The 11,417-nt window shown below is 35.9% G+C and overlaps 1 protein-coding gene across 3 annotated transcripts in view; it reads left to right on the top strand.

The window, feature by feature from the left end:
- The window catches only part of LOC121298178 (circadian locomoter output cycles protein kaput-like), a 72,228-nt gene that overhangs the window by 25,285 nt on the left and 35,526 nt on the right, over positions 1–11,417 (top strand). For 2 of the 3 annotated variants that reach the window (XM_041225128.1, XM_041225110.1), the window contains exons 3-5: positions 6,860–6,939; positions 7,962–8,054; positions 11,262–11,321. In XM_041225128.1, the coding sequence (XP_041081062.1) occupies positions 8,035–8,054; positions 11,262–11,321 (80 nt within the window). In that variant the 5' untranslated portion in view covers positions 6,860–6,939; positions 7,962–8,034. Of the gene's footprint in view, positions 1–723; positions 763–6,859; positions 6,940–7,961; positions 8,055–11,261; positions 11,322–11,417 lie in introns of all 3 variants that reach the window. The other variant, XM_041225119.1, reaches the window with a different exon arrangement.

Genomic DNA, 11,417 nt, shown 5'->3' with positions numbered 1-11,417 from the left:
CTGTTGCTATGCCATTCATGATTTATTCCTTTTTTTTTATGTTGGTGGTTCTACGCATACAGTAAATCGGAGAATTAGCTCTTACTGTAGGTGGATCCAAAGAATGAGTCACATCCTTAAAGCTAAGCTGACCTACATTTAGGGGAAAAACAGTCAATACATACCACAGTCTTGGGTGTTAGTGTAGCATTCATTCCCTGCAGTAAAAATCTAATATTGCACAATCTTTTTCTGTTGTGTTATATGGTGTCACAAGGTTTACCAATACTGCTAACATTGATTAGTAAACAGTGTCATTTTGTTGGTTATAAATGGGTTGAGTATACACTTTGGTAGTATGTTCTTTTAAAAAACAATATTGGGATGTTTAGCAATTGCTTGTAATTTGTTCTAATTGATTTATTGTAATTTAACTTTAGAATACCAGATGTAAAGCATAAATGATGTCTGTACACTGTGACCTTTTATTAGGAATGTTCATCAAGCTGATGAGCTTAAGAGCAGGTGCATTGTGTGCGAGTAGAATGGTGACACTTGAATAGCCTGCTCTTTAATTGAAGAGCCAGCATGCTGCCGTTGTAATAACAATCCAGTGTTCTCGAGTGTGAGGGGGTGTTTAAAAGTAAAACAAAATGATAGTTTGAAACAAAAATTAATAATAATAACAATGTCTAAAAACCCTAATTGGAGTAGCTGCTTCTAGTTCTTTCTTTTTTTTTTTAGATCCAGACAAGATGAGTAATTTGGGGCATAAAGGACGAAGTAAGTGGGATTTAAATCGGATCACATGGCAAAAGGCTGGCTATAAAATGCAGATTTGTGAAATCTATGAAAGCTGCCTTTAATTTTTAAACCGTAGCTTGCACATTTCAGCTGTTCCCAAAAGTGAAATTCACTTTGTACAGCATAGCAGAAATATTAGCTTACAGTAATTGTTTGACTAATGGCACTTTTTATTGTGCCAGCTGAGCTGAAAGCATTTTAAAATGAATAATGTCTGTTTCCAGTTTGAAGTGGAATTCTTTTCCGAGATTACAGGCTTGGCAGTAACTGGCGTCTCCATTGTTCTAATGAAAACAATTACCTGGTTTGTGTCCAGTGCTAAGGTAGTTAAAAAAGGCAGTCATTTAATTGTACTGCACTATCAGGAAAGGCTTGGTAGGTGAGAGATTTTAATTTGAATTAGGATTCTCTCCAAGACTGCAGACAGGGAGGGATGGTGGATACTATCATGTGCTGAAAGGGACAACACATGAGGGAATGGTACAGTAGGTAGGCATTTTTCATTTAAAATGAAATCTTTTCATCTATGTTAGGGCTTTCGAGAGCACCAAATGATGTAATTTTAAATCATTAAAAACACAAGCAAATGCATGAACATGTTTTTTTTTTGGGAGGGGATTTCCGTCCTGTAACAAATGTAGCAACATTGCAGGTGTAGTTTTCTACAGGTCAGTTATAGTCTAAATCAGTTTAAATGGTGACAAGACACGTTCTGCAACTATGGGTTGGCTCAACTAGGGGAAGAGCACCATAAATAGCAGGGTGGAGCATCCTTCTGTTTTTTTAGAGAGAACATTAGGAATGTGATGCTGCACAAGTAGGTAATTTTTGACTTGTGTTACTCTCTGGTTACTGATTGGATTGTCCACCGCAGGAATCCCTAGTTTGATATGAACAAGGTGAGGTTAGGTTTTATAGATACTTTTTTATGGTGCAGAAAGAAATGGGGTCTAAAGTCTATTCCCTGCTCTCTTGATTGTCACCCCTTTTTACAGTAATAATACTTTGTCTGTTCTCTATAGCATTTCAACAGAAATGATCACATTGCAAAGGTGAAAAAAGTCTTTGTTCTGTTTTACATCCAGAATACCTTAGCTTACATTAGTTTTTTATTTAGTTTTATAAAACTACTGCACTAAATTACTGGCATACTACTCTATCAGTTTTATCAGTCAAATTGTACAGTAAAAGTACTGCAGCTGGCTCAGTCTCTGCTGCAGTAACATATCTATTCAGATTACTTTTTGCAACAGTTACAAATATTTTTTAGGTCTAGTCATGTTAAGCTTGTTTGGACTTATTTCTTGTCCAATTAATGATTGCTAAAAATGTTTTCAATGTAGTTTAGCTGTGGGGAAAGTAGGTCAATGGGTCAGGAAGTTACTGGGACAGGGGATACTGCTGATGACTTCATGATTATACAACCACTGGCTGCTGTCTAGGGAGCACAATGCTGTTTCACTATTTCCGTTCTACACTCCCCCTATTGTTTTTGTCATTTTGATCAATGCATTGAGAAGAGGAACACAGACCCAAATGAAGCTTGCCTGCATCAAGGGTTGAAAAATACATGTTTATTTTGGTGCTATTCTGCAATTAGAATAAAATAAATAAAACAAAACAAATATAAATGGCTCCTTGATCAGCCAGTTAATTGCATGTACTGAAGGTTTTTTTTTAAATGCATGTCAAAGAAAATATGTTTAAGTGGTCTTTTCTGAGGGGAATTAAACAATTTAAAATCTCAACTCACAGTAGTTCCCCCCCCCCCCAAAAAAAAGTTATTGTACTGTACATTGTACAGTACAGATGAGTTGACATTATTATTTTTTTTTTACTTTCTGTATGTCTCAAATGTAACCAAGTGCTGTTTACAAAAGGCAGTTTTTCTACAGACAGATGATCAGCAGTTTATTTTGGAGATATGCAAGTGTAAAAAATAAATGTTATTTACCGTAACAACAAGAATACAGTGTGAAGCTACAAGAATCGCTAAAGGGGGAAAAAAAAATCCTTACTAAATAAAACACAAGGCTCAGTGTGACTTCACTTGGTTTGAAATGTAAAGGGTTTTACTTTACTGCCTTAAAGCATATCCTTTAGTGCACCCATCATTTATAGCATTGTGATATGCTTGTCCAAATGATGGGACAAACACAATGCAAAGAAGGGGAAGGACTTAACATTCTAATTAATATAACAGCAGTATAAATCTGATGTCCATAATCCATTCTCCACTATATCTTCCATGATGCTCTTCACACAGTGACATTGTCACACGTGCTTAGAGCAGTGACTGTCTCATCTATTTTAAAGGGCAAGGCCATTTCTTTTATTAGCTATCTGCTAATAGTTTCCATAGAAACATGACCTGTTGTATGCAGGGAAGTAGACTGCAATCTGCTGTGTTTTAACAATCAGTAGTTAAGCACTCCTGTCACTGGAGCTTAGTGTACTGTAACTGTCATTCTGTCACTACTTCAAATGCTAATATCCCATAAACCATTTGAGATACCAACTTGATGTTTTCAATGTTGTGGAAACTTATCTGGAAAATCTAAAGGCGTCCTTTGAGAGATTGGCTTCATACTACATACACAACTGTATTGTAGGTCATTTTTCTGGGTCAAGTTCGATTTGTGCCGTACATATAGCACAAAAAAAATGTAGGCTGCCCTTTAATGGCAACCTAGTACAGGGGTGTCAAACTCATTTCCTGGAGGGCTGCGGTGGCTTCTGGTTTTCGTTCCACCCAAGCTCTCAATTACTTAATTTGTCTAATGATTTGATTAATTGGACAAAAGTAACACGTCTCTCCAGGTCTCGGAATGTTTCATAGGTCGTGTACCTTGATTCAAGTGCATTTTGTGAGGTACTGAGTTGAGGTTTTTTACGAGCTATTCTAACAGCTAATGAAGCATATACAGTATCTTGGGAATACATGTTTCACAAAGCTTTGCATGGACATTTGTTTAAGTGGTTGTTCAACATAGGGGTGTTATATTCTGTGAAATTTTCTAAACACTTTAACCTTATGTATTTAACCATATTTGGAATATGGTAACCACTCGCCAAACTGATTACAACAAGCCATTTTAATGCAGTTTAACTGCATGTGTTCAACTTTAAAGGAGTAGCATAAATATTGAACTGTCTAATGTTGCTGTACCGTAAGGTAATATTAAATAAAATAACCTTTAGACTGTATTTCATAAGCATCTTTCTGATGTTTTAGACAGTTATAAATGTTTAATGTTAAAATTCTAAACCATAATACTACTGTAACACCCTGAATTCAATATACTGTGCATGTGGCTCATTGACTAATCGACTAATCTATCGATGGCTAAGTCGTGGGAGAAGCTAATCAGCAGTGATCCTAGGAAAATATGCAAGGCTTTTTTTGTTTGATAATAACCAAATAAATGCATGTATAATGTAGCAACATTAACACAGGCAACTTTACTTTAAATATACGTAAACATACCTGTCTAATAAAACTGCTTCCAGTATTCAATTCAGAGCTGTTCAAAGATGCCGAAAACAATAAAAAATCATCCCTAAAGATCAGGGGTTTGGCAAGGACGAATTTCACGTTGATAATGTGCTGTTTTGTACTTCATGCAGCAAGGCTGTAGATTACACTCGCAGGTGGACCATTGTAGAACACATGGGAAGCACTAAACATAAATTGAATGAAAGGAAAGAGACCGAAACAGCAGGGCCATCAAACACTGAAACAGCCCACGTAACATAGTGATACTTTTTTTAGAGTTATATGTAAAACAAAACAACATAAAATTGAAAACCCTGAAATGTAAAACTATATAAAACTGTTTTTCATACAACTTGGTTAAAACACTCTTTAGCAAGAGGTACAGGAGGCATCAGAACTGTGAATATTCAGGTACAGAGCTGGCTGTCTGTTAGTTCTATCATGCATAGTATGTCATTGTAAGTCAACTTTAAGTGAAATTTTTTTACCGCAATATATTGATTATATCAGAATAATGGGATAGACACTATGGAGGAATCTGTGCCTTGCATTACATTCACACACAGATGTGCAGCTATAGCAAAAAGACTTTTTGATTGAGACTTTTTCTTTTTTTTTCTCAACATCATGTAATCAAAGAAACTACAAAATGGTATCGCAAAAATCTACCGGAAGCCAGTAGTACAGCATTTCATGTTAGATTTTTAAAATGTGTCGGTATATGGGAAAACTACAAAACAGTATATAATTCAATATGATTACATAACATTGATTCGACCATTGACCTCCGTCACCTTCGTCACTTGAAAACTGTGTATCTATGTATCACTGGATCTTGTCTTTATCGTAAGCCTTGACTTCATCTTCCCACTCAGTGAACTCTACTTCAATTTTCTGCTTTTTGAATCCTATGTCATTAGCTCCATATTCTTTTTCAAGCGTACCTTTGACTGTGTTCTCTTCAGTGTGAGCGTTAGGTGTCACTGTCCCACATCACAGACAGCATTGTTTGACAGAGCACTCGCGGCAGGTTTGAAAGTGGCGAGCAGTTTCTTCGCTTGGTCATAAACAGGCATTCTTTCTTCGGTTGGGAACATCTTTAACTTTTTAAAACGAGGGCAAAGAAATTTTGCAATCTTGTTGGTGGAAGTGATTGCTAGCTTCTCTTTTAAGACTCCATGCACAGTCGCGTAAGTGAGCCATATATTCTGGGTCCCTATAAATAGACTTGCAGTGCTTCTTCAATCTGTAAAACCAGAGTAACACTATGTGTATTGTACGGTACTTATCCCCTTCCAGTTCTTCACTTGCTACTGAAGAAAGACAAGCATTCGGGAAGCGTTTTGAACACAGAGTTGTATGCCATCTATTCTCTCTAGCTGATCTTTGTCTTGTAAAAGTTGTCGGATCTCAGTGAACTGTTTACAGACAGATTCCATTATTGCTGCTTTGCTATTGCAGCGAGTCTCGCACTCCTGTCTCACTGCATGTGGTAAACCTGCAATGGCATTCATTTCTTCTGTCAAAGTCTGGAATCGAAAGTATGCTTCAGCACTGTATTGAGAACATGAGCAGCACATGGGATCCAGTGTTGATTCTGAAGGGCTATTTGGAGAGACTGAGCAGTGCTGCTTTAATGTTTCGGCCCTGGTCACTCACAAACACCTTTGGAAGTCAGCTGGAATACCAAATTCCTGCAGTTCTCTGAATTTGTTTTATAAGGTTTTCAGTCGTTTTCGGAAGACTTGCGTCAAATTCAGTTGTAGCTATGACTCTGGCCTTTAACTTCCATTCCTCATCTACATTGCGGCAGGGAAGTACAGTGTATGCCCTTTTGTTATAGTCATATAACAAAAGGGACTTATAACAAAAGGGACTATCCTACTTGTAAAGGGCATCAAACTGCAAGCCTTTGTACTCCTCGTTTTCCGCTTTGACTTCTGCAGATTTGAGCCAAATTTAAGAGTCATGTCTCTCTCTGTCTAGTTTTAAGTTGTCCAGAGTGCAACATTTTATGAATGTCATTTTCAGAAGTCATTATTTTATTAAGGAATTTGCTAGATGTATTTTTAATTTTTTTTTGTACTTAACAAGGTTAAACTGTGTTGACTACACCACATGTAAGTTAGCTCATTCCATTTCCTTAATACTGCACATGCCCACTGTTAATAGGAGAACTATGATGATGTTGTTGTTGTTATTACAATATTTTGAATTATATAATGCAATTTGTTTTTTCAAAATGTAATTCTCAACAGTTTTTATAGATAACATTATAATAGTTGCAAATTGTTGTTGACTCGCACCCAAGCTGACCCAAAGTTTATTTAAATGTATCTATCTGAAACCCGCAGAACCAGCCCATCACTAATGCATATGTTTTTGGTCTGATCTGTTAGAAATCTGTGTGCGGAGACTATCCCAAAACAGACTGATCCTGATTTTGGAATATTGTGAAGATGATGATGATGATGATGATGTTCTGTTAACATTTCCTGTTAATTTCCTTTAAGATTGTATTTATATGTTTTAACTTCTTCCACGAATGTGAAAACTAACAGCTTGTCCTCTGTTTTCTAGATGTAAAATAACATTTAAATCAGAAAACAAGGGCCAGATTACAGAAGAAACTTTGCAGTTTTTAAACCGTTTTTGTCATTGTAAGTATATTTTCATTACTGGTGCATGCTCAGTTAAGACAGTGGTGTAGAAAGCCCACATTTTGAATGTGTGTATGTGTTTCCAAATTTTTTGTGTGGTGTGTTTTTGTGTTTACACACATACCACAAAACTGTATTAAATCGTTCTACTATTTAATTATAAATTCAAGTCACAATCTGTAATTAATTTTTTTCCCTGGAAATCAGCATCGTTCTAACTTTCCTTAGTTTATTATAAAATATAATAATGTAAGGGGGGGGGGGGGGGGGGGGGGGGGGGGGGGGGGGGGGGGAGTCCTTTTTATTTATGTATACCTGCATTTTAGATCAAAGGATTGTGAACTATGGTTGGAGAAGACGTTTTGCGTGTGGCAGTTGATTTAAAAAAAAAAAAAAAAAAAAAAAAAAAAAAAAAACTGCGTTAATTTAACCTGTGAGAGCAGCCTGGAACAAGCTATCACTTGACAATGACAGTCAGTAGGAATGCGTGGATAAAGTAGAGGGGTCGGTGAAGTAAAAAAAACACATAGATGGTGCCTGTGTTTATACATTTTTTAGTTTTCCCTGTGGAAACTGATTTTTTTATTTATTTATTTATTTTTATTTATTGTATACCAGGTACTTTTTTTTTAATTTGCAAATGTTCAGCTCATTAAGCACATTGTTACACAAACATATTTTTTTTGTTGCTGGTTTTGCTTTAGTGTATTCAGAATATGTTTTGTATATGATGTCATAGCATCTATTAAAAACTCCTCATCAGGGATGAGTAGACATAACCATGTATTTAGGTTTGCAAAGTATGATCTGGAGCTACTGAAACCAGACCAAACACCATCAAACATTAATTCACTTACTGTACAAGTCCTATCGGCTAACAAAGTCAAATTGAATTTTCAGTATGTCTAAGTTAATGTTTTTAGAAGTTCAGATGCATAGTAAAACTTTTGATCTTGTATACAAAAATCAGAAATTACATTGAGCATTAATTTTATTTTAATGGAAATCTGTTTTCTTTTCAGGTACAGCTACAAATGTCTACCTCACGATTAAGGTGTAATTTACTGTATTTACTAGCGTGAAGAAGGTTATAAAATGAGCTCCAGTGTGGAAAGGTATGTACTACAGCTACACTAGTTTTAAAAGCTGTATTTTCAATGGCATTCATTTAAGACATTTTATAGTGATGATGCCAACAAATATATGATATATCTGGAATAAAGAAATCATTATTGGGTCAATAGGTATCTTTGTACTTATCCAGCTGTTCTGTTATTTGTTCTGTACTCGGACAATTGATTCAAAATGCAGTGAACATTAAAATAAAATAGGTTTACATTTGTGTTAATGCAGTATAATTTCCTGAGACAGCAAAGAAATTACAATAAAACATAAAACAAGCATAGGGTTAATATAGTTAAGAGTAAAATAAAATGTGCACTTGCATGAACTTTACTGGTTTTATTCCTTGTTTTTAAAAGTCAATATAAGGGCAAATTTATTACTGGATAAGGGTATGGCTGTTGCTATATCTATTTCCATTCAATTTTTTTTTTTTTTTAATTTATTATATTTTTCCATTTTGTGAACAGTTCAGGTGCACATTTTCTTAAGTTGTATTGTTGTTTTGACGACATTACCTGTAGTGTATTTGTTTGGCCTTGCAATCCCATGTGTCTGCTTTTAACTTTACATATTCAGATTTTGTATTTGTAAACTCGCAAGTGTCTGTTCAGGAGCCCAGCTACCTTCCTGCCACTGCTGATGCTGTGCTTACTGTATGTAGTTTCTTGTTTGTAAGATGGTCTGCGTAGGTGCTTGCTGCCAGTTGTACTGTGTGGATCCTCACAGTAAGCTTACCATCCTAGAGAATACAACAAAAGACCACTGCAAATCTTTGTGACACCCAGTGGTTGGGAAGGTTTAAACTGTCTGTTTTTTAAAAAGACAAGCAGATGAGATGAAAACAGAAAAGTACTTCTTTAGTTGTGGTATTGAAACACTAGAAGTCCAAAAGTCAAAGTTTTTGTATTACTGTAACACTAGCACCATCTGGTGGATACTTTTGGATGCAGGATGGTTAAATAAGTGAGAGAGCATGCTCCTACTCATGTTATATTGAACAAAGATGCATTTATATGTTATTTCAGCTAATTACAATAAATTCAGTAAATCTGACTAAATCTGCAGTTTTTTTAATGACACTGTATGCGTCATAAAGAATAAGTATATTGTGTACAACTAAAATTAAAAAAACTGTTGCCATGGAAACAGAATGCTATATTATATACAGCTTCATTTCAAACAAAATGCTGCCAGTATCACTCTCACTGCAGTACGACAGAGAAGAAATAATATATTCAAAATAAAGACATGGGACATTCAGCCAAACAATGAGGAAAACTTGGAAACAGTGCGGTTCAAAGCAATAACAGAAACATCTCAGGAGACATTTTTAAAAGAGAAACAAAATGAAAATACCAGGTAAAAGACACTGGCTGATATAAACCTCGCAAAGTACATGATTTGTGTTCAGTAGAACACAAATCAAAATAAAGTAGCACAATGCAAAATATCCAGTTTACATGTTTATCTGAGTTTTAATATAGCACTGTGACGAAGTAACTGCCGCTGTGTGTATTTTCTGTTATGTTGCATGTGGTGTGTTAAATGTTGGTGTATAGTCATTGGTACATGGGATATAAACGGGTCTGTGTAACACGAGTGTTTAAAATGTATATTTGTATTTAGGCACGAGGATTGCACAGCACTTCACGTGCAAGTAAAAAGTAATAATATGTGAGCACGGGGAACTGCACTTTATTAATTCACGTACTGAGACTCCAATTGAATGATTGATTAGCAATTGAGTCTCGGTACAGCTGCATAAAAGCATCATGTTTTCAGCCAACCGGGGTTGTGTGTTCGGTAAGTGGAGAACGGGATTGGAGACGGAGGTAATAGTGATAAATTGTAAGAGTAATAGTTAAAATATCTGCTCACCCTGTTTTGTGTAGTGTTAGTCCGTTTTTGTTTGTCTGTTTATTTTGGTGAATGTGCCATGTCCTGTTTTTGTATTGTTACAACCGTTTATTTTCTGTCTGTCTGTCTGTTCATTCATTAAATGCTGAGCGAGACCATTCACTCAGCTCCACCAAACTCCACCTCTCTCTTTGTTTATTTTCTTGTTACTGGTCGGATGTCCCCACTCCGGCCGTCTTTGTGACAAGCACCTATTTTGTTTTACCACCACTAACGCCCCGTATGGTCATTTCACTCGGTATAGGTTTTGCCAGCTGTATGGCACATAGCCGTCTGATCCAAGCGCGGTGAGTCTGTCCAGCAAACCATCCCTGAGTTTCCAGCGCATACACTGGGTGTGAATAGACGATGTTACATTTTTTTGTGTATACTTAATTGAAAATATACATTATTTCATCAGTTCATGGGTAAAAACAATAGCAATAAAACACTTTATTCTTAATTTGTAATATATGAAAACTGACATTATAATATGTAACTTATTTGCTTTTGTTTGTTTTAAGAAACATAGAATATATATTGGTCAGAATATATTATTATCACACAATAATATGTACTTGTGCGTTTCCGGCCCAAACCAACTGGTGAAATCTATTACTGTGTAATAATATATTTGGGCCCATACATTATTCTGTTTTCTATTACGGGAGTGAGAGGACAGAATAACAGGGATCTGGGAGACAGTAATAGCAGGACAGGCGAGACAGATAGGTACAGTAGTAGTGGAGGGAGGGTACAGACCTGTCTTGTAGTTGGTGTTTCCGGAGCGATGCTAGGTTCTGATTTTCTCTAACAGCCTTTCCTCACTGGACTTCCACAGCTAGACTCCCGGCTCTGGGTAGAGAGACTGTTCGATTGGCTGGTGCTTCATACTGGCACACAAATAGACTAGCTGTCTATCATACTAACTAGATGGATAAAAGCTGTGTGTAAACCAATCAAATTGCAAATCAACCTCTATTCAATTTAATACACTCACCTGGTACTAATCACAAACAGTAGATCACCTAATTAAAATAACACCACCTTTATAATGTTACTTAAATGCAGCTAATGCTAATTACTTGAAGCAGGATCACTGATTGGTTACCTGTAGACATATCAGTCCGCTTTTAAGAATCAACCGTTTATAAGAATCAAATCACCTGGGACAGATGTGATTCTTATAAACGGAGTGCACTGTATATTATGAGGACTAAGTTCAGTACTTGGGACTCATGGATATATGTGTTTGGCATTTTACTGATAAATGATTTCAGTGCACATGTACTCTGTTTCAGAGATGACAGCAGCATTTTTGATGGGTTGATGGAAGAAGATGACAAGGACAAAGCTAAAAGGTAATGAAAGCTAAATGCTTCAATTTTGCACAGTAAAAAGAATGTATAAGATGTAAAGCCTATTGAAAGAAAAAAAAGGAAGATGTAGTTGGGCAC

Source organism: Polyodon spathula, chromosome 2 (genome assembly GCF_017654505.1).
Source record: "Polyodon spathula isolate WHYD16114869_AA chromosome 2, ASM1765450v1, whole genome shotgun sequence".
Taxonomy (NCBI): domain Eukaryota; kingdom Metazoa; phylum Chordata; class Actinopteri; order Acipenseriformes; family Polyodontidae; genus Polyodon; species Polyodon spathula.
Note: the sequence above shows the minus strand (reverse complement) of the source record. Positions and strands in the feature narration are given on the sequence as shown.